General features: G+C 35.4%; 1 protein-coding gene across 6 annotated transcripts; it reads right to left on the minus strand.

Annotated features, from left to right (window-relative positions):
- Positions 1 to 1,515: 1,515 nt before the first annotated feature.
- Positions 1,516 to 16,397, minus strand: F11 (coagulation factor XI). Of its 6 annotated transcripts, XM_077792612.1 has the most exons (15): positions 16,343 to 16,397; positions 13,555 to 13,717; positions 12,050 to 12,156; positions 11,223 to 11,382; positions 10,461 to 10,570; positions 9,965 to 10,124; positions 7,752 to 7,861; positions 7,488 to 7,650; positions 7,300 to 7,406; positions 7,259 to 7,263; positions 4,693 to 4,859; positions 3,401 to 3,576; positions 2,861 to 2,956; positions 1,948 to 2,087; positions 1,516 to 1,677 (listed from the first exon to the last, which is right to left on the minus strand). In XM_077792612.1, the coding sequence occupies exons 1-15, from the start codon at positions 16,395 to 16,397 to the stop codon at positions 1,516 to 1,518; spliced, it is 1,881 nt and encodes a 626-aa protein (XP_077648738.1). The 6 variants fall into 6 exon arrangements, with proteins under 6 accessions (XP_077648738.1, XP_077648739.1, XP_026245265.2 ...); XM_077792613.1 differs by lacking the exon at positions 7,259 to 7,263 and having other exon boundaries at positions 4,693 to 4,861; positions 7,488 to 7,602; XM_026389480.2 differs by lacking the exon at positions 7,259 to 7,263 and having other exon boundaries at positions 4,693 to 4,861; positions 7,300 to 7,414; positions 7,490 to 7,650.
- Positions 16,398 to 19,680: the final 3,283 nt, after the last annotated feature.

Genomic DNA, 19,680 nt, shown 5'->3' on the forward strand with positions numbered 1-19,680 from the left:
GATATGACATATACATAGAATTTATTTCAACATATAAATTAAATGGACTCTGCTCACACGCTGCTTTAAAATTTAACAGAGGTATAAAAGTGCCATCTAGTGGGGGAAATGGAGAAATGAATTGAAAATATTAGCTGATTTGTCTTTTTTCCCCGTCCTGTACAATACAACATAATGTGGTTATAATGGAAATAATAATACCTGATTTTACATGGTTTGCTGCTGTTTTGTGTTCCTCAGGAAAACCTTCTTTTTATCCTAATTTTGAGCTTTCCCCAAGTACCTGTCTTCCTGTCTCATCTCATAAAACCTGGTGAGTCCTTCTAATTTCAGTTTAGCATTATATATTGGGTGTAAGTTTTTTATTTTGTTCTTCATGCTAAGTAGACAGTAAACTTCATGAAACTAGGAACAAATCATTTACTCACCCTATATCCCCAAAGCTCAGGTTGATACTATCACGTAATTGTGTTCAATAAATATGTTTCATATTGGATGAATTGTTGAGCTATTAACACAGATCAAAGCAGTTCAAATTCTAGGTTATTGAACCATACCAGAATAGTAACCAGGTAAATATTTACAGGAAAGAGAAAACCCCAGTATTCAGAATACAGGGAACCGTATAGAGATGCTAAACTTGCTACTATCACCATCGATTTGCTCCCAATTGTCTTTCCCTGTAGTATGTATGCATTTTATATTAATTTCCACCCACGACTGCTTTGCCTCGGGGAAGGAGGTTGGCTGGCTTCCCTTTTCTCCATCAGTCTCCTGCTCCCCAAATGCTGCAATGAAATGTAGAAACTACAAATAGTTTTCCAGGAAAGTACATCACTAACATTTGTCCATTAAGGTTTCTCTTCCAGGTAAATTGCTATTCCCAGTCTTCTCCTATAGAGAAATTCTGGAGTCTTTGTTCACATTCACGTTTAGTTTGTGCCTACCCAATCTGATTTGAAAAAAATATATATGTATTAAACATTGGAAAGAAAAGAATTTCTGACCATTCTAAAATCTTGTCAGTGAATTCAATCTAATTCTTTATTGAAGAAACGTGTTGGTGTAGGCAGAGTATAGACAATTGCAAATTAATGGGGACAGTTCTTATTTCCATTTCTTCCAGTTACCACTTTCATTTAATGAATCTTTTTTTTCTGTGGTGGTTTCTTTTAGCAGTTCTACCTGATTCCTTGGTGCCAGTACTTGATCCTTTTCTGCTAATATCTGCCATATTTTATTCTTCAAAAATTTCTTTGACTGAGTGAAAGTGTGATCAGAAAGCAAGAAGCTAGGTGCTGAAAACAATTGTGATTACCCAAGAATGGGAGTTTTGAAAATGACAGTGTGTTTTCCTCGGGTTATTTTCTTACAAATACCACACCCTTTGGGCTTGTGACTGTGGAGGAGACTTGGGAACATGGTGTCTTCTTCAGGGGTAACAACATCCTCTTCCCTCTTCCAGGGAGCAATCTGGCATGCCGTTCAGGGGACAAAAGGCACCTGGAGACTCCTTCATGTTGCTTGAGTTTTCTCCAAAATCCAGTCTAGGTACTTGGCCACGTTGGTGTAAATGCCTGGCCGTTCCCTCTGAGCACAGCCTTCCCCCCAGCTTGTGATGCCCACCAAATGCCAGACCTCATTGTGCTTGCAGGACAGGGGCCCCCCTGAGTCTCCCTAGGGAAAGGGGAGAAACACAAAAATGTCCTGGTCACTACCCATCTTAAATAAATTTTTGTTCAGAGGGATTTTGCCTAAAATTCTGTCCTGGCCCTTCATAAACTTCAAAAAACCCCATTGCTCAATGCATCCCGGTTGTCTCATTTAGCTTTCAGTGAAAGTAGCTCAAATCCAGCATCTCCTGCTCAATGGCTGAAGACTACTTTTTAGAAATGTGTCAGACATTCTGATTTGAAGACATTCCGAGGGTGGAGAAGACCCTCTTACCTTGCAAGCATCCTTCCCTCCTTCTTGATAGCCTGCACAAATCATCTTATTGGTTATTTTATGCCCTCTGTATCTTGTCTGGCATTCTTCGTTGGACACCAAAGGGATCTTGGCTTTCTGAAGAGTGTTTTGTATTTTGTCTGAAAAAAATTGTTTTTATATCTTTAGTGGAATAAACATATATACTGTCTATATATACAGATATGTATATAACATATACATATATATACCATATATATGCATATATACTAAATATATATATATACCAAATATACATATGTATGATATATACACACATATAATAAATACATATATACTACATATAACAAATATATCCATATGTACAATATGTAAATGCAGTATGTATGTGTATATATATATATATATATATATGTGTGTGTGTGTATATATGTATATGTATATATGCACACACGGATGTTAAAAATGAATATCTTTTGCGAAAATTCTAGAAAGAAAAAAATTATTAGGTTTACTTCATAGAAATTTTATAATTGCAGAGTACAAAGAAGAACATTATTCTTATTATTGGGTGTATATTTTGTTAATTTAATTAAATTTAAAAATTAATTACAATTCTAAGTAGAATTACTTCCCAGAGAAAATAATTGGATAATAAGCTAGGACATCTACTGAAAAGTGCTAAGTTTCCCACTAAACATCATTAAAAATAGTCTATAAAGAGGTTTAATCACACTTAAAGTTCCTAATCAAACAGACAGGATATCATCGTTACTTGGGTATTTTTTCTTTCCAATTTTTTTAATATACTTTCTGTAATTGAATAGTTATTTGACTTGCATTTTAACTATGATGTGGTGGAGTAGAAAAGTTTGTGCTTAAACTATTGTTTTTATTTTTAGGATGCGGTATATCTTAGAACATCATTTTTTACCTCTTAGTTTTCTGTACCCCCATCCAGTCACCCAGCAGTCAGTATATATTACATTTCTATCTCCTTTGGAAGGTAGGCATATGGGCCGTTGAGAGTCTAAATTTTAAAAATCATAGTTTTAGTTATCAGAAATAATATATATTTTGCTTCCCAGAAGAGACTCTCTTGTCTCACTTTATATTGTATTCTTTATTTATTATTTATATTATTTTCTTTATTTATTATTATTCGGTGTTACATATTATAATCCTAAAAGGAAGACACTAGGCTAAATCATTCTTAATATTCCAATATATTATAAAATTATGTCGTCCCATGTACTGAAATAAAGCTTGAAGAAGACTTACTTTTTCACCCAAATTCTCAAAATATGATTGAATAACCAGAAAAGTGTGTCAGTCTTAATAGGGTGAAAGACTAGCTTTCTAGACCTTCTCCCTGGAGAGTCTCTTTGGTAAGGTCAAGCCGTGGATCTTGTAAAGTTAAACATTTTATCTAGGTCGCCTTGGTAGACAACTTCCCACTTAAAATGCTACATACCTGTGTAGTTTATGGTTGTTTCCAGTTTCAACAAAGCAATATCATATCCACTTTCTGCCATTTCATACTGATCATGAATTATTATTTCTTGAACCCCAAAGAAAGAACTACCCTCTTTTATTTCCGATTGATTTACAATGCCACTATAGACACGCAGAATTTTAGGTGACTCTATACTGAGGAGAAAACAATAAAGGAAGAAAAATTTCCTTCACTAAATCATTTCCAAACATTCTGAGCTGCATATCTTTTTTTTTTTTTTTTAATTTTCTGTGGTGCTGGGGATTGAACCGAGGGCTTTGTGCATGCAAGACAAGCACTCTAGTATCTGATCTATATCCCCAGCTCTCTCGGCTGCTATTTAACTAGCTAGTATTACTAATATTTTCTGCCAAGAGTATAGCTTTTTAAATCAAAAGAAGTGATTTCATCCCCAAAATTTCAATCACATATTCCCCACACAAAGAAAGCACTGGACTAGCATTTAACTAAACACAAAATGAAGCCTCTTTCCAGTCTCCATCATGTTACGTGCACACAAGACCCATGAAGAGTCCTGGGTATTACTTTCATCCTGGCCATTGCCCAGCTATGACTCTGAGATATTCATGTGGACTGTCTGTACTCCATTTCCCCATATGTAAAAAGTGAAGAGGAGGGGAGCTGGGGCTGTGGCTCAGTGGTAGTGCACTTGCCTGGCATGTGTGAGGCACTGGGTTCGATTCTCAGCACCGAGTGTAAATAAATAAAATAAAGGTCTATCAGCAACCAAAAAAATATTTTCTTAAAAAAGTGAAGAGGACTACTGACCTCTTGAGTTATGAGTATGCTACATACTGATAAGAAAACAATAACTAAAGCAAATCCATAAAACTGTCTGAAGACAACTCAGGGGATACTGAAGCAGCTAAGAGGAGGTTTGATAACTTAAATTCCCTGGGTTACATGCATTCATATAGTCCCCCAGATGCAGTTTTTATATCTGGCCAATGTTGAAAGTGACCCAGGGAATCCAATTTGAGAATGCATAATGAAGCCTTTCTGGACTGGAGGTGGGGGAGGGGGGTGTGTTTGCATTTACACTGGAAATGAACCGTCATGTTTTGGCACCCATTCTGATGCTGGTAGACCATGAATGGTTCTTCCTTTTTGCGTATTTTTTTTCCTGCTAAAGTTTAAAAAGGGTAAAAAATTCATATCACATATAGGATAGGATAATTTACATTTTAAGTATTTGTTAATATGCTAGTGGCTTGAGGATAGCCAACTAATAAAAATAGCGCTATACTGACCCATAAAAACAATGTGCAGCCGTTAATATCCACTGATTTCCAATGATGGAGCCTCCACAGAGGTGTCTCTGGATAGGTAACATGACGTGTAGTGTTACCTGCCATGGCCACTCGCCTTGAACTGACGCAGTTCCTCCCACAATTCTGGGTTTGATTTTGGTTGTGCACTCTACAACAGAAAGATTGTAGTAAAGGGTTTCTTGTGTCTGCATTTTCCACCAGTGGCTATGCTCCATGAGGAACAAAAGGAAGAAAAGTTTCCTTCAGTTCAAGAGTTTACCATGACCCTGAGCGGAATAGACTTCATCATTAAGTTGACAAAGCAAAACATGCACATGAAAGTGGAATGGCCAAATCATCTTGTAATTACATGCTCCCAAAATTGCTGCTGTTCTCATCTGATACCACAAAGTAGTCTCACTGATGGTTCTTTTCATGCAGTGTTGGCCAAGTGTGGTCTGCAGACCAATAGCATCACCTTGGAACTTGTTAAAAATGTTAATTCTTGAGCCCCACCTCACATCAGAAACTCTGAGAGTGAAGATGGTCTATTCGATAATTTTGTGGGTGTAAAGTTGCCTTTCTAGATTTTTTTTTCTCTTATGGGAAAATGAGTGTAAAATTCTGGGGTAAATGTCAAACTGAGGGAAGGAATAAGAAACTTTGTGGACAGCAGCCAACAGCAAGCTAAGATGAGAATGAGCATGATGGGGTTTTGTATGTCTGAAAAGACACTTTCATTTAAGAGTGGTTAGGGTGAAAATTAGTTTTGGGGGACCATTTTGAAGATTTTAACTATATCCTGGATTTTTTTGGAAGCCTTTATAATTTCCAAGCTGGAAAGTGGCATAAATGCAAAGTTTAGGAAAATTAATAGATAAGCGATAACTAAGATATGTGATAAATAACTCAATCAAAAGCTTATCAGGTATAGGACGTAGATCTTGATTTTCATTCTATTTTATTTCTCAGTTTAAAGAAAATTCTAAAAATTTGATTTTCACCATTATACTTGGTATCAAGAAGTGCTTCCGTTAAGCATTGTTAGGTATCTTCCAATAACAAACTATATTATGGATCAATGACAGGACATGATAAAAAGCTCAGATTTTCTCTTTTATATTAGGGTGTTATTTCACCTATACAGTGCGATAAAAACTAGTTACTAAATTCAGAAGGTGCTGCACTAAAAATGTGTAAGATTTTATTTGTCTGTCTTATTTTCTCCTGAGCTATCAACCTATACCTGATATAGTCTATAACTTCCACTGGTCAGAGAAGAAAGTGAAATAGGAGGGGTAGGAATAGAATCTGCAAGTAAAGTAAATGTCTATCGAAGTAAATGTTGGGTTCAATTTTTAAACTATAGCAGCATCACTTAACAAAGTTTGCTATGTGCCGCTTCCTATGATAGGAAGTTGAATTAAGAAAAAAAAGAATTATTTTGAGTGATCCTTTTAAGGTAAGTTTATTGTGAGGAAAATAGAGAAAATATGAGATAACAGTTTAATTGACTTGCTTTCTAAAGAGTCATAGGCCACCCAAAGATTCTCCTCTGAACCTCTCTGAACTATATATAGTAAGGCATAGTTTGCTAGTTTGGATATTGATACTGGATACATGGTAACATTTGTATATGCTACAGAACAAGTTCTCAAGAGTTAAGTATTGAGTCACTTTCTCAGTATAGTGCATAATCTGACACAAAAGATTTTTATACTTCTAAACTATTACAAGATGTGAATATCATTTCCATTTTACTTAATAAATCTCAGTTTCATCTTATAGTTCATTAAAATTTTAGACACTAAACAAAACAGTCTAACAGGATGTTATGATAATATAGGGAGAAGTGTTTGTAGGACCTTCTTTCCAATGGGATTCTGTCCCTTAGAACAATTCTATTTGCCAACAAACCATCTCTTGCTACTGTCCTCGGAAATTAGCTGCTAGAATTGAAACAGTACTGAGCTGATTTTTATTATTATTTATGTAATTATAAGCTTTGTATAAACTGGATAATCTTTTTATTTCCAACCAACCACACTCATTATTATAAATTAAAAAGTTTTTTTATATATCTTTGCCAGTATTCTTAAGTCTTCAGAACTTTGCAGGGAAATCTGAAAGAATGATAGTCTCTGAAAGACAAGTTACTTCAGTATTTCTTGGATAAATGCATAATTTTTAAGACTTGGTTACTTATGCTTCACTGAAGATCTTTAGTGAGAGGAAAGTGAATAATTTGATTTACCAAGGTATGATCGATATTTCAATCATCAAGAATAAGAAGAAAGATCCTTGGCCCTGAGAACAAGAGTCAGTTCTACAAGTGTTGCCTGAGTCTGTGTCTCATCATAAAGTGCTGGTCATATAAATGCTCTGAATTTAAACACATGTTCAATTCGTACTAGGCAGTGTCAAATTTAGTCAAATCATTTTATACCGTTAAAACGTGGTTAGCTTATGTAAAAGAAAAAAAATTGCTAGATTTGTCATTTTACCCCATTTCTTCTCTCTGTGGCTATTATTGACTACGTTAGTCATGCTGCATTCAGTGTAGAACAACTCCTTCTGATATATTTTTTCAAGTGATGTTCGACTCACCATTATCCATTTTACATAACCTTAGTGTATATCCAGAGATGCCTCCTCTCCCGTGAAGTATTTTAGTCGGAGAGCCATTGGAAGAAAGTTTTAAGTAACATTTGCCCCTATAATTGGAAACAAAATAGTATAAACATAATGCCCTTCACAAAGATGGGTGTATCTATGGACTTGACCCTTTGTCTTACTTCTTTTCATGGCATGATTCTTGAGGTGGGGAGTAGGTGAAAAACTGGCAGCGGATGACATCAGTACACATTTTCTGGCAGGCTTCACGACCTTTCACATCAACAATGTCCAGTTCTTCTCCCAAGAAGTCAGTGTCATGGTAAAATGAGGAATGACAGAAGACTAGATAACAAATCACATATCGGATATGAGACACAGAACCACACATCCATCTCCTCGAGAATGGTTGATCTCAACAGGAAGAAAGTATGCTCATGGTTCACCTGGGATGCTATGCCTGCAGGTTTGTAGACTGAAACCAGAGAGAGCTTTGCTCTTCTTGATGCGTGTACTTGGTAATCCACTTTCAGATGTTTTAAGGAGACAGAGATTTCTGATATGAAAAAGGGAGATATTAATATATCACATAACACACATCAGAGGAAAAGAACTTTTTTACAGCATATCTTGAAAGTAAGGACAGTTCACATTGGCATGAAAAGTGAAAATGTTCCTATTTTGAAAGTCTCTTTCATGGATTGTGAGTCACAGTCCATGACTCAGATGTTATAGACAAAAATCTCAAAACTAAGCCATTGGGAGTTCTAAAAACTTTCGGATCTTGCTCTACTGTCAGTATTCCTAGTATCTTCCTTCTTTATTTCCTTCCTTTCAACACTCCTAGTCTATCTTGAAGCATCAAGAATTTTCATGCTACCTAGAAGTCTCCTGTCCAGGGTTGGTCCAGCTTAGAAGTGGATGAGTGACATACTTTGTTGACTCTGCACTCTGGCAGCATCTTCCTTGAAGGGAGTGCCTTTTCCTAGGCAGCACAAAATCCCTCTTCAGCAGAGTTGTCCAACAGAACCTTCTTGAATTCTCTATGCCATGCAATGCAGAAGCCACAAGCTACGTGTGGCTTTCCACCATTTGAAATGTGACTAGTACAGTTGAGGGATTAAATTTTTAACTTTATTTAAATTAACTGATTAAGTTAATCAATTAAAATTTAAATAGTCAAATCTTGCCTTGTGGTCACCAGGTGCCTATCAACCCTCTATTAAGAATTAAATGTATTGCTCCTTTCAATAGATATTGATTGGTAACTTTATAAAAAGAAATAAATAGGACAAAGGAAAAGAGAAGCAATTATCATAAAATGACAGTCATCTTACTAATTTCTGAATTTTATGAGGCTCTAAGTCTCTATCTTTGGACATCCTTTCTTCTCTGTCTGCATTCAATCATTTGATGCTCTCATCTATGAGATGGTCTCCATTATCATCTATATTCTGGGAATTCCCTAACAGGGATCTAGAGCATAAACCTCCCTTCTGAATCTGATTTCCATTTCCAATTGCCTATCCAATATTTTTCCCTAGATGTCTAATAGGTGTCTCTTCCCCCGACCTCTGCCTTTCATGAAATCTTCTACACCTCAGCTACTAGTATTTCCATCCTTCTGAATCCTTGGGCCCCAAATATTGGACTTTTTCTTTCCTTCACAGACTACATCCAATCCATCAGCAACCCTTATTGGCTCTAGATGAAAGTATGTCCCAATCTGAACACTACTCTATCATCTCCATCCTGGTCCAAGAAGTTAAGGTTTGTGTTCATTAGGCGGTATACCTAGAAAAATGTCTGATATATAATAGGCACCAAATAAATTGTGTTAAATTTGTTTAGCAAATGAAATTAACAGATACATGTTTCTGTGATAGATCCTGAAATTGCAATCTCACCCAACAGGAAACGAGGCTTATCGAATGAGCAAAGGACTCCAGAGCTTACCTGGCTGGAATGTTCTCCTCAACAGTGGGCAACCAGGTCAAGCAAATGCCAAAGGCTCTGAGCGTTCTAGTTCAGCTATATAGCATCTAGGTTTGATGCTGACTAAAATATTGTCTTTAAAATTAAATTACTTCTTTTTTAAAGTGAATCTTGTTAGTGAAGAGTAACAGCCCCAGCCAAGTATTCCTTTGAAGTTGGAAGAAATTTCCTCTCCTTTTTATGTGGTCCCTTGTTAACTTTCATCAGTAGAGAAACAGGGTTTCCATTCTTGAATCTTTCTCTGCCACCACCCCAATACTCTTTTATTTTTCCCAATACTCTTGATGTAGGCTTTTATCCCTTCCCTACATTGATCCCATCTTTCACTGACATTTCTGCTCCTGGTTCAGTTATTTCAAATGATGTTGGACTCAATTGCCTCTTAACAGTCATGATCATTATCTTCATTCTGTCGACAATTATAAACCCTCCCTCTGCTACAGGTAGAGACCTCCCAAACTGAAGATTAAGAAAAGTCCTTGGCAACATTGGATCTGCAGTCAGTAGGTGCAGAATAAGAAGGGAGAGGAGCTAGGCATTTTTTGCAATTTTAATCCAATATAGACATTTACATTAATTTTTTTTTAGTTACTCAGAATGTTTAATGACAGATTTTGATCCACTGTTTTAAAAAGAAAAATGACCCTTAATTGTAACTCCTTACCTTTGAGATTCTTTCGGCCATTCTTGGGAAAAGAAGGTAAAAAACAGACAACTGGGATGATGAGTACAAATGCGTTGGCAGACAAAGGCATCTGGAGCCAAAACACTGTCGATGTTGTTGTCTGCAAACACCGTACTAGGGAAGATGTCCCTAATACAAGCTAGATGACAGGAGAATCTGTGTTAGGAAGTCAATATGCCAGCGGAATAGTGAAAATTCCAGTCATGGTATTTGTAAATTCCACATTCAAATATTTAAATTTACCCCAAGATTTTTTTGAATTTAGAGAAAATATGAAGTGACTACTTTAAACTTGAAGTTTAAACATAAACTCTATATAGGATGTAACAAATTTTTTCACTCCAAAATGTCAAAAGATCACTGATCCATTTCATCAATGAGTGTAGAGAGGTATCTAAAGTTAGCCTCATTGCACATATCATCAGCTTTGTTCCAACCAATGGTTCAACCACCTCATTAAGAAAACAGTAGTTACCCAGGTTAGAAAGCGCACAGGATTTCAATGAAAATCCAGATGCCACATAGCGGAGCTTCGTTATTTTGGTTGGTGTCCCTGTTTGGGTGTACTTCAGCAAACAAATATTACTGAATAAAGATAAAAATGGAAAAATATTTTATTCTTCCAACTGCAAGTGGGAAAAAGCATGAGATGATAGAAAGGAAACGACCATTTGGAGAGAGGACTTAAGCATGAAGTAAAAGAATTAACCCCAAAGAACATCCTCTGAGACTGGCAGCTGACTTGAATCTTAGCACCACCATAAAGCCCTCAGTGATGCTGTGAATTTTGCAAACTTTTATTTCCTCATCAGTAAAATGACAGCTTGAGAGAAGTGATGAATAGATGAGTAGATTTTTTTATTTACTTATTTTTCTCTATAGGGTTAAACTATACCATCTTTTTGGATGGGAAGAGAATTAGCAATCAGATCAATTGTAACTGTTTCAAAATTGCCAATTTAAATATGGAGCACTTTTGAAATTATCTAGGATATGGGTATACACACATATTTTATAAAAATGTCATTAAAAGACAGAATATCATAAATTAAACTCATGCAAATTGGGCGGCTTTAAATGAACTGTCATGACAAAAGCAGTTAATGCTATTCTGTGAATGTCTTTTAGGAGTTAATAAATTTTAGCCTCAGATTGATGAACATTTTTTTTGACGAGTCAGCAGTTTGTTTTTCACTGGGTGTCTTCATTCCCTCAGGTCAGCTTTTAGCTCACTCACCGATGCTCTGTGCTGGGAAAATCCTTTCCTGCGTATGTGAAAAAGTGACAGTGGATGTCATTTGTGCATCTCTCTTGGCATTCTCGAACATTCTTGGCAATAGAGCCATTATAGTTCATTCCTTTCATGTCCAGGTCCATGTAAACATCTCTGTGGCAAGCTGGAAATCACAAGTGGGAAATATGGGAAGCCTCCATCCAGATCCCAGGGACAATGGTAAAATTTCTAACTTCTCAACAGTCCCTTCTGACTTGAACTTTTAACCTCTTCACCCAGTTTTCCTCAGAAGTCCTTTGTTTTTATTTTAATGTGCTTAATCCCTACTTTACATGAAAATATCTAGGACTACTAAAGTTCTTTTCATAGTGCAGCAATTTTAGACTTGTTAATTTGCATCTTGATTTTCTGACCTAGGCTCTCCTAAACTCAATCACTCTGTTTCAATAATCAACCTATTCAAGTATCTGGGAATTTTTTTATTATCATTATTAAGACAAGTGTCAATTCAATCTTCCTATTTGTACCCTTTGATTTGAATTAGCATATATAATAAAGACTTTCCATGAAGCTTTTAGGCTGGAAAGGTGAAAGAACATAAGTGAATGAAGAAAACTGAGTCCTTTTATGAGGAAAAAAATTCTAATAAACTGTAGTGTTGCTTTGGGGTGGGGAGGCATATATGTGTGTTTTTACACTGAAAGAACTTCAATAGAGGAATTTATTCCCACATAGCAGATTTTTTTTGTTTTATAGCCATAAAACCATATCTGATATAATTATATGCATTGTCATAATAGCTAGTGTTGATCAGTTCCAACAAGACTTACCACTTAATTGGTGTGGGCATTGCTTGAAAGAATATCCAGAAATCGCTCCTGTCATATTCACCCTTGGCAGTATTTCTGTGACGCTGTCTTTTAGGACACAGGTAAACCTGTTTTTTTTAGAAATAGCATTAGCAGGTGGAAATATGTTTTTTAAAATAACAGGTCTTAAAATCACACCGAAAGCCAAAGAGGAGGAAACCAACATCTCTTGCCAAAACAAATATTTAGTCCAAACAAATATTTTCTGAGCAAGACTGTGACTCTGTTTTTCATTTCAACATTGCTACATTTAAAAAACCACATATGATATTCCTTAACAAGTAACAAACAGGAGTGGGTGAACTATGGCCTGTTGCTAAAATACTGCCGAAAATCTGCCTGTTTTTGTAATACCCAAGAGCTAAGAACGGTTTTCATCTTCTTAAATGATTACAAGTTAAATAGTGATACAAGTACTTACATGATGTCCCTGATTTTGCCTTTGGACATGGAAAGACTAAGCATTTACTCTCTGCCTTTTTAATAAAATGCTTGCTGATCTCTGCTCTAGATTTCTGTAAGCTTTGTAAGTTCAGGATACTATATAAATATCTGTGGATGCAGCATTATACACAAAGATGTTGGAAACTTAAATTTGCAGAAAGCCTTAATTACTGAATTTTTGAGTTCACCTTGTTAACAAAAGTGCTGGGTGAAATGTTAGAAGATTTAAAAATACAGCCAGAGTGTTTTATAAAACAACCAACTGCAATTTGTAATTTTGATGAGATTCTAGTTAATTGCTGTAAATTACATTTGGTGGACAAGTGAGATGATATAAAATTATTCTTAAGTTTTTTTTTTCCTTTGGGTAGGATAATGTATTTTTTAAAATTTTTTTAAACATTTTTTTTAGAAGTTTTTGGACATATTACCTTTATTTTCTTTATTTTTATGTGGTACTGAGGATTGAACCCAGGGCCTCGCACATGCTAGCCAAGCGCTCTACTGCTGAGCCACAATCCCAGCCCCAAATAATGTGCATTAAAGTGCTTAGAGATGAATTGTCATGATTTCTTAAAATTACTTGAAATGTTTAGACATATGTACATATATAGGTGGGTAAAGTGAGTCTTGGTGGCTGGGGATTATTGCATTATTTAAAAAAAAATCATCTTTATCAATGTTTAATTTTTCTAATAAAATAGTTGGAAGAAACTTCTCACTTAAATAGTATCAATTAATAGAAAAGCAGAAAGATGAAGATGGATAAAAGTCAAGCAAAAGGGAAAAAAATGCACCCTTAATATTGAGACTCTAAGGGATTGGAAAAGCCACACAGAAGCATTAATATTCCCCCCTAATCTGCCTAAATAGCATTTTTCTGTCATATTTAATATTTCAACTGAAGGTCAATTGATTTTCAGGTTGTTAACTGTACATTATCTGAAATGATAGATGGAAACTTATTAGTAGGTAACTGGCCTGTGAATCTAGTTCCTCTGTGTGAAAACATCAGTGTTTACCATTGGGTAGGATCTTCAGCTGATGATTCAGCCATAAACGTGAAGAGCAAACATCTTGGGTGGTGGGTGCAGACCACTTGGCAGTACTTGGCACTCGGTGTAAACACAGTAGCAATGTCCCCTCCTTGAAAGTAGGAATCTTTGAACAGCCTTGTCACACATCCTGAGAGGTAACACATGGCACAAGTTACCATGGATTTTCCTGGGCATGTGTCTAGTTAGATAATAATCTGACAGAGGCAAGGCAAACAGGTCTATTTAACAGAAGGTGGGCCTGAACTTGGATATCAAAGCAAACAACATTTTCATGTCAGTTTCTTGAATGAGTGGCCTTAGATGGGGGAAAAGAAATCACAAAATGGCACCTTTGCCTGAATGACATCTCACTATTGAAAAGCTACATTGTGTAAAATTTAAATTCTTTTTCCTGTTATAAGAGATCTAACATCCCACATTTGATTCTTAGTCATTGGGGTTGTAGTTTTTAATCTTGCCATATTCCTAGTGAGAGGTACTGCTATGTACCCTTTTTTTTCCCTAATGTTAAAAAATCACAAGCAGGGGCTGGGGATGTGGCTCAAGCAGTAACTCGCTCACCTGGCATGTGCGGGGTGCTGGGTTCAATCCTTAGCACCACATAAAAATAAAATAAAGATGTTGTGCCCACCAAAAACTAAAAAATAAATATTAAAAAATTCTCTCTCTCTCTCTCTAAAAAAAAAAAAAAGACTTAAAAAAACTAAAAAAAACAAACAAAAAATCTTAAAAAAAATCACACACAACCCAAATGGAAATATTCACGCAGAATAAAATATAACAACCATTATGATGTAAATATCTAGGGAAAAAAAGGTGGATATAAAGCAGTTAAAACTATTACAAGAGGCTTATAGGAATCAGTCTATGAACTTGGTGAGGGAAAATTTTATCTTTGTTTTTACTAACATCTAACTGGAACGTGGCCTTCTATTATAAATGTAAGCAACAAACTACATTAGTATTCATGGTATTGGTGACTTTTTCATAATAACAATCAGATTTTTTAAAAGTACTGAAGTTGTAGACATTTCAGATTGCATCTTGTTACATAAAACAGTGATAAGAACCACATCCATTTCTCATATCACATTTTTTTACAATTAAAATAATTATATTTCCATGTAATGGATTTTCTCAATAATCCTACCCATTTTTAGTTTATGTGTTTGGAAATATTTACTCCAAGAATGGAATCTACAGTGTTCACTGAACCATCATAGAGATCTATGGGAGTGAAGGAGATCAAGGTCCCTGTCACAGACCTAGCATACAATTATCCACACATAACCTCCAAATATAGCATGATCCCCCACCCAAATGGCAAGTATTTCAAGAATGACTTGGAAATGTATTGCCTTTCCCCAAGTTCTTTGTTCATTCCAACCCATCTGTATGGTAGCCTCCCAAGAACTGAGGATCTGTTCTCACCTCAAAGTACCATGCTTCTGGTACAAAGCAATTGTTCTACATTAAAATATTACTTGAATAAGAATATTAATTACTTAGTAAATTTAGTAGGCTTTAAAACAATAAATGTGGTCATTTTCTTAGGCTATATCTCCTACTAATTGGATCATTTAACTTCAAAGGCAGACTGATTTTTAAAATCCAAACATGATGTTTAGTTCCACTAAAAATCAATGAGTTTTTGTTTGTTGGTTTGAGTATTGAATTTGCATTCAGATTTCTTTTTAAATTTAACTATAATCATTTATGTGGTATTGTTTTGGAATTTTCTAGGTACACAATCAAATTATCTCTGAACAGAGTTAATTTTCTTTTGATCTTTTACTTTTTATTTCTTCTTCTTTCCTTACTGTGCTGACTGGGTTCTCCAGAACCATGTTTAAGGTAAGTGACAGCAGGTAATATTGTCTTATCCCAAGTCCTTTAGGAAAGTTTTCAGTATTTCAACATTAACTTTTTTAAACATTTAGGATTTTTTCCAGCTACATTTTTGTTACCTTTTTAGTAGTTAGCTCAGTTCCTCTGTAACTGAATAACATGCTCTGTATAATGTTCATGCTCTGTATAATGTTCACACTTTGAAATTTGTTGAGACTTATTTTAAGGTCTTGCATGTAGTTGGCAAAAGTTTAACAATAGTTAGAAATTAAATGCAATATGCCTAAGTAATTTTTTAAAGGAATGCTTATGTTTTCATAAGAATAAAGAATAAACATGGGGTCTAAAAGTATTTATATTAATATGTTCTACTGAATATTGGTTAAGTAATTTATAAACAAATTTAGTGGATGAAACATAGGGTGGAGAATTAACATCAATATATTATTGAAATGCATAAATTATGTATGCATATTTGTATGACATTTTTCAGTCCAAAGTCACTATTCAGTGTCTGTATTATTGAACTGACTGACTGCTTATGGAAAACTGAAATATCAATGAGGCAAATCAAGACTTCTGCTTTTTTAATGCTATTATTCATTATAATTTATATGTGTTAAGTAGGTAGATGGAGATGTATGAAGATAAAAATATAATATAGATACAGCTATAGATATAGATTTCTACTGTTATTCTTCACCTGCTTTGAAAACTCCTGGAGGTTTAAGTGAAGGATAAATAAAACAATTTATTTTGTTTCCTGGAGTAAATAGCATGGGATTTATTTACATGTATGCAGCTCAAATTGCAATTTTCTCTCTTAGACTTAAGTTTCCTTGTTTCCCACTCTACAGACCAATAAATTAAGCTATTTCCAGTCCATTCTTAAAGATTTACTTACCACCAGAAACAGAGGCAAATAAAATGAAATGTACCATTTGGCATAATAAGATCATCCTACAAAGAGAAAAATGTGCACGTTTTTAGAACATGAAAAGTATATTTATGCCATTTATGTCTTGGCACATGCTTATGATCCCAGCAACTCAAGAGGCTGAGGTAGAAGAATTGCAAGTTCAAGGTCCTAAGCAACTAATGAGACTCTGTCTCAATATGAAAAAAATTAAAAGGGCTGGGGATGTAACTCAGATGGTAAAAAAACCCTCTATTTTCAATTCCCAATACCAATAAATAAATAAATGAATAAATAATAAGATCTCTCTTTTATATATATGTATGTATGCATACATATAATTATATACATGTTATATTATATATGTATATATATTTATATAATTATTTTACTGACATCAGAATTTATAAGAAACAGGAAGTGAAGGGAGTAGTAAATTAAATAGAGTTCACAGGGATCCTATCATGATTCTGAATTTTATCTTTTCAAAATTTCAGAATGTCCTCATCAGGGTGGGTGTGTAGCATTCCACACCTTGTCACAGCCCTGTAGAAGCCCAAACTAACAGGACAGGTTCTCTCCCTTGCCTTTCTTCCGGCCCTCTCTCCGCCTCCAGCTCACTATTAATCAGATGCTCTGACCATCTGCTCTCCTCACCCCAAATTTTCAACTTTACTTTCTCTTCCAGTTCATGTCCTTTCTTTCCATATTTGAGGTCTCTTTCTATATCTCTTAAAGGTCTCTGAGCAATTTCTTACTTATAACATTTTCTATTTAAAAAAATTCAGGGCAAATGAAGACATTAGCAGATTGACTTAGTTATCTACAGATGCACTTACCCCCACTAAGCACTGATAGCATTGTTCTGTGAAAAATGAACTGGCCTAAGAGATAAGTCAGTCCTTCTGATCCTTCAAGGTTGCTCTAGAATGTCTTTTTAATTTGCAAAATACTTTATTTTTTGAATATAAACTCTCACTCTTCTTTCATTATGCCTCCCTCAAATTTATTATACATATATTAAGTAAAAATGTGAAAACAAACACATATTAAAAATCTATCATTCTCTATTGCAAATATTTTAAAACCCCCATTTCAGGAAAAATAAAACATTTCAAGGCATAATTGCTTAAGAGAAATGTTAAGTAATAATTTTTGAAATCATACCTGAAAATACCTTGTTTGCTTATTTGCTGCAATTCTCAATAAGGGTGTTTTTCTTCTTCCAAAGGGGTCTTTATTCTTTCCTAAATAAGCATGTGTAGGTATGCTCACTCAAATATTTATTTTTCCTGGTTTTTAACGTTAAGTAACCTTTCATACAGCATATCCAGGAAAGTCTTTAAAAACTCTGTGTATCAGAAATGTACCTTAAGAGAGTAACTAGCTTTTTCAATACACTAAACTTATTTAGGATCTTTTTATTGTATACTCGACAAGTGACACACACAGAGACAGCTAGAGAACTTGAATTTGCTTTAGCAGCTGAGCAAACTCACATCTAGAATGCCTGCTAGCCGAAGCTGCACTTAGCCACACTGGTCATTATTAACTGTTAACCATTAATTCCAGCCAAAGTTCAATCCCAGAATCTACTAAGAAAACACAGAAAGTCTGATGGACTGATTGATTTGCAGTGTATGAAGAAAGGAGACCAGCTGTTGTGGGCTAGGCCTGGGTAGAAAGTAAAGTCCTGATCTAAAGATTTAGTTTTCCTTTAGGATAACATCACTTTTTGGAAGCCTATGCAGATAGGATTAGTTCTAAGAATTCAAATTCTTTATTATCTCATTTATGAACACTGTCTAAAAATTTTCTTAAGAAGAAAATATAAAAGTCTCATAGTTTTTTTTTTTGGGGGGGGGTGGGGGAGGTATATTGATATTGAGACGCAAATGGAGAACTAGGAATGATGTGACAAGCAATAATAAAACAATACCTCAATTCCTTGAAGGACAAGGAGCCTGTTACAGCAGGGGTGGGGTGGGGTGGAGAGCTTCCAGAAGTGGTGGCTTGCTGCCACCTATGGAAAAGAAAGCTGACAAGTATTTTTTTGAGCTTCCCACCCTGTGTTTCGGTTATGACCCTTCTTATGGAGCTTGAAGGAGGGCTGAGAGCTCTGTGGACATCGTGATAATCCAGTCCTCTATTACCCAGACCTATTTGTTAGTTTACTGGTCATGTCACTTGAGCAAACACCAGGTAGCTACACTGTAAACCAGCTACCTGTGGGTCCTGGGCCATGCTGCTTTATTTCTCTGGGACTCAGTCCCCATTAGACACTCACTAGCCCTTCTGTTGTGATGATCCAACAAAAAAGGTGGGGAGGGGCAATATGCCCCATTTAAGTGCATTTTAGAGAAAGCTAAATTTTATGGTTCAGAGAAAGTTCCCAATTTTCCATAGGAAAGCTAAAAAGATCTTGAGATTTTACAAATGGAATCATAATTTTCAGAAATGTTCTGGAGACCAGGACAGAAATGAATATATGAGTTTGTCCCCATTAGAGATCATGCCGAAGTGATGTGTACCAAAGGGAACACTGGACTTTGTTCAGGGACTGTGAGTGTGATCTGGTGAACCTAGACAATGTCACCAGTTGACTCTAAGCATTTCAATATTTGAGGACACAGAGAGGCAATCTCATTTCCCGTATATCATAGCAATGCTGCCCTGGACTTTCTGAATAGTTTCTGCAGGTTGACAGTTGACAATGTCACCAGTTGACTCTAAGCATTTCAGTATTTGAGGGCATAGAGAGGCAATCTCATTTCCCGTATATCATAGCAATGCTGCCCTGGACTTTCTGAATAGTTTCTGCAGGTCAGGCTACCCAAGCCCTCGAGGCCAAACACTAAGTGGAAAGATGGTCCAAGATGGGGAAATACTGCCCGACCCTTTCGCAAAGTCCTACAGAATGGGAAATATAGGGGCAAAAAAGAACTCTTTCACAAAGTCCTACAGAATGGGAAATTTAGGGGCAAAAAAGAACTTACTAGAAGACAATGAGAAAATAGGCAGCAAAGTAAAGGTATGTTTGAAACTTAGCTATAAATTGATGGGAGCATTTTTGAAAGGAAGAGAAAAGACAGCCTTTGTTCCTTTGGACAGAAAGGTACAAGGGAGAGGCTGTTGAACTTAGGTCTTTAAAAGAAGTACTCATGTCGTCCTGGTTTTTTTGTTGTTGTTGTTGTTTTTTTTTGGGTTTTTTTGTATGTAAAGGCTACTCCTCTGTTTTTATTTGATCTATTGCCAATGCATTGTAACCCATGTTGGCATAAAAAGTCCTTAGTTATTATCTTGAGTTTCCCACTTAAAATGAAGTA

This window comes from Urocitellus parryii, chromosome 14, assembly GCF_045843805.1.
Source record: "Urocitellus parryii isolate mUroPar1 chromosome 14, mUroPar1.hap1, whole genome shotgun sequence".
NCBI classification, from domain to species: Eukaryota; Metazoa; Chordata; class Mammalia; order Rodentia; family Sciuridae; genus Urocitellus; species Urocitellus parryii.

Bases quoted from the DNA above. Each gene is read 5' to 3' on its own strand.
- F11 (XM_026389480.2), bottom strand. From the start codon at position 16,397: ATGATCTTATTATGCCAAATGGTACATTTCATTTTATTTGCCTCTGTT. The intron at 12,157-13,554 runs GTAAACACTGAT...TAAAAAAAACAG, and splicing joins GCTGAAGATCCTACCCAATG to GTTTACCTGTGTCCTAAAAG. The intron at 10,125-10,460 runs GTAACTACTGTT...CCTGTCATCTAG, and splicing joins CTGTGCGCTTTCTAACCTGG to CTTGTATTAGGGACATCTTC.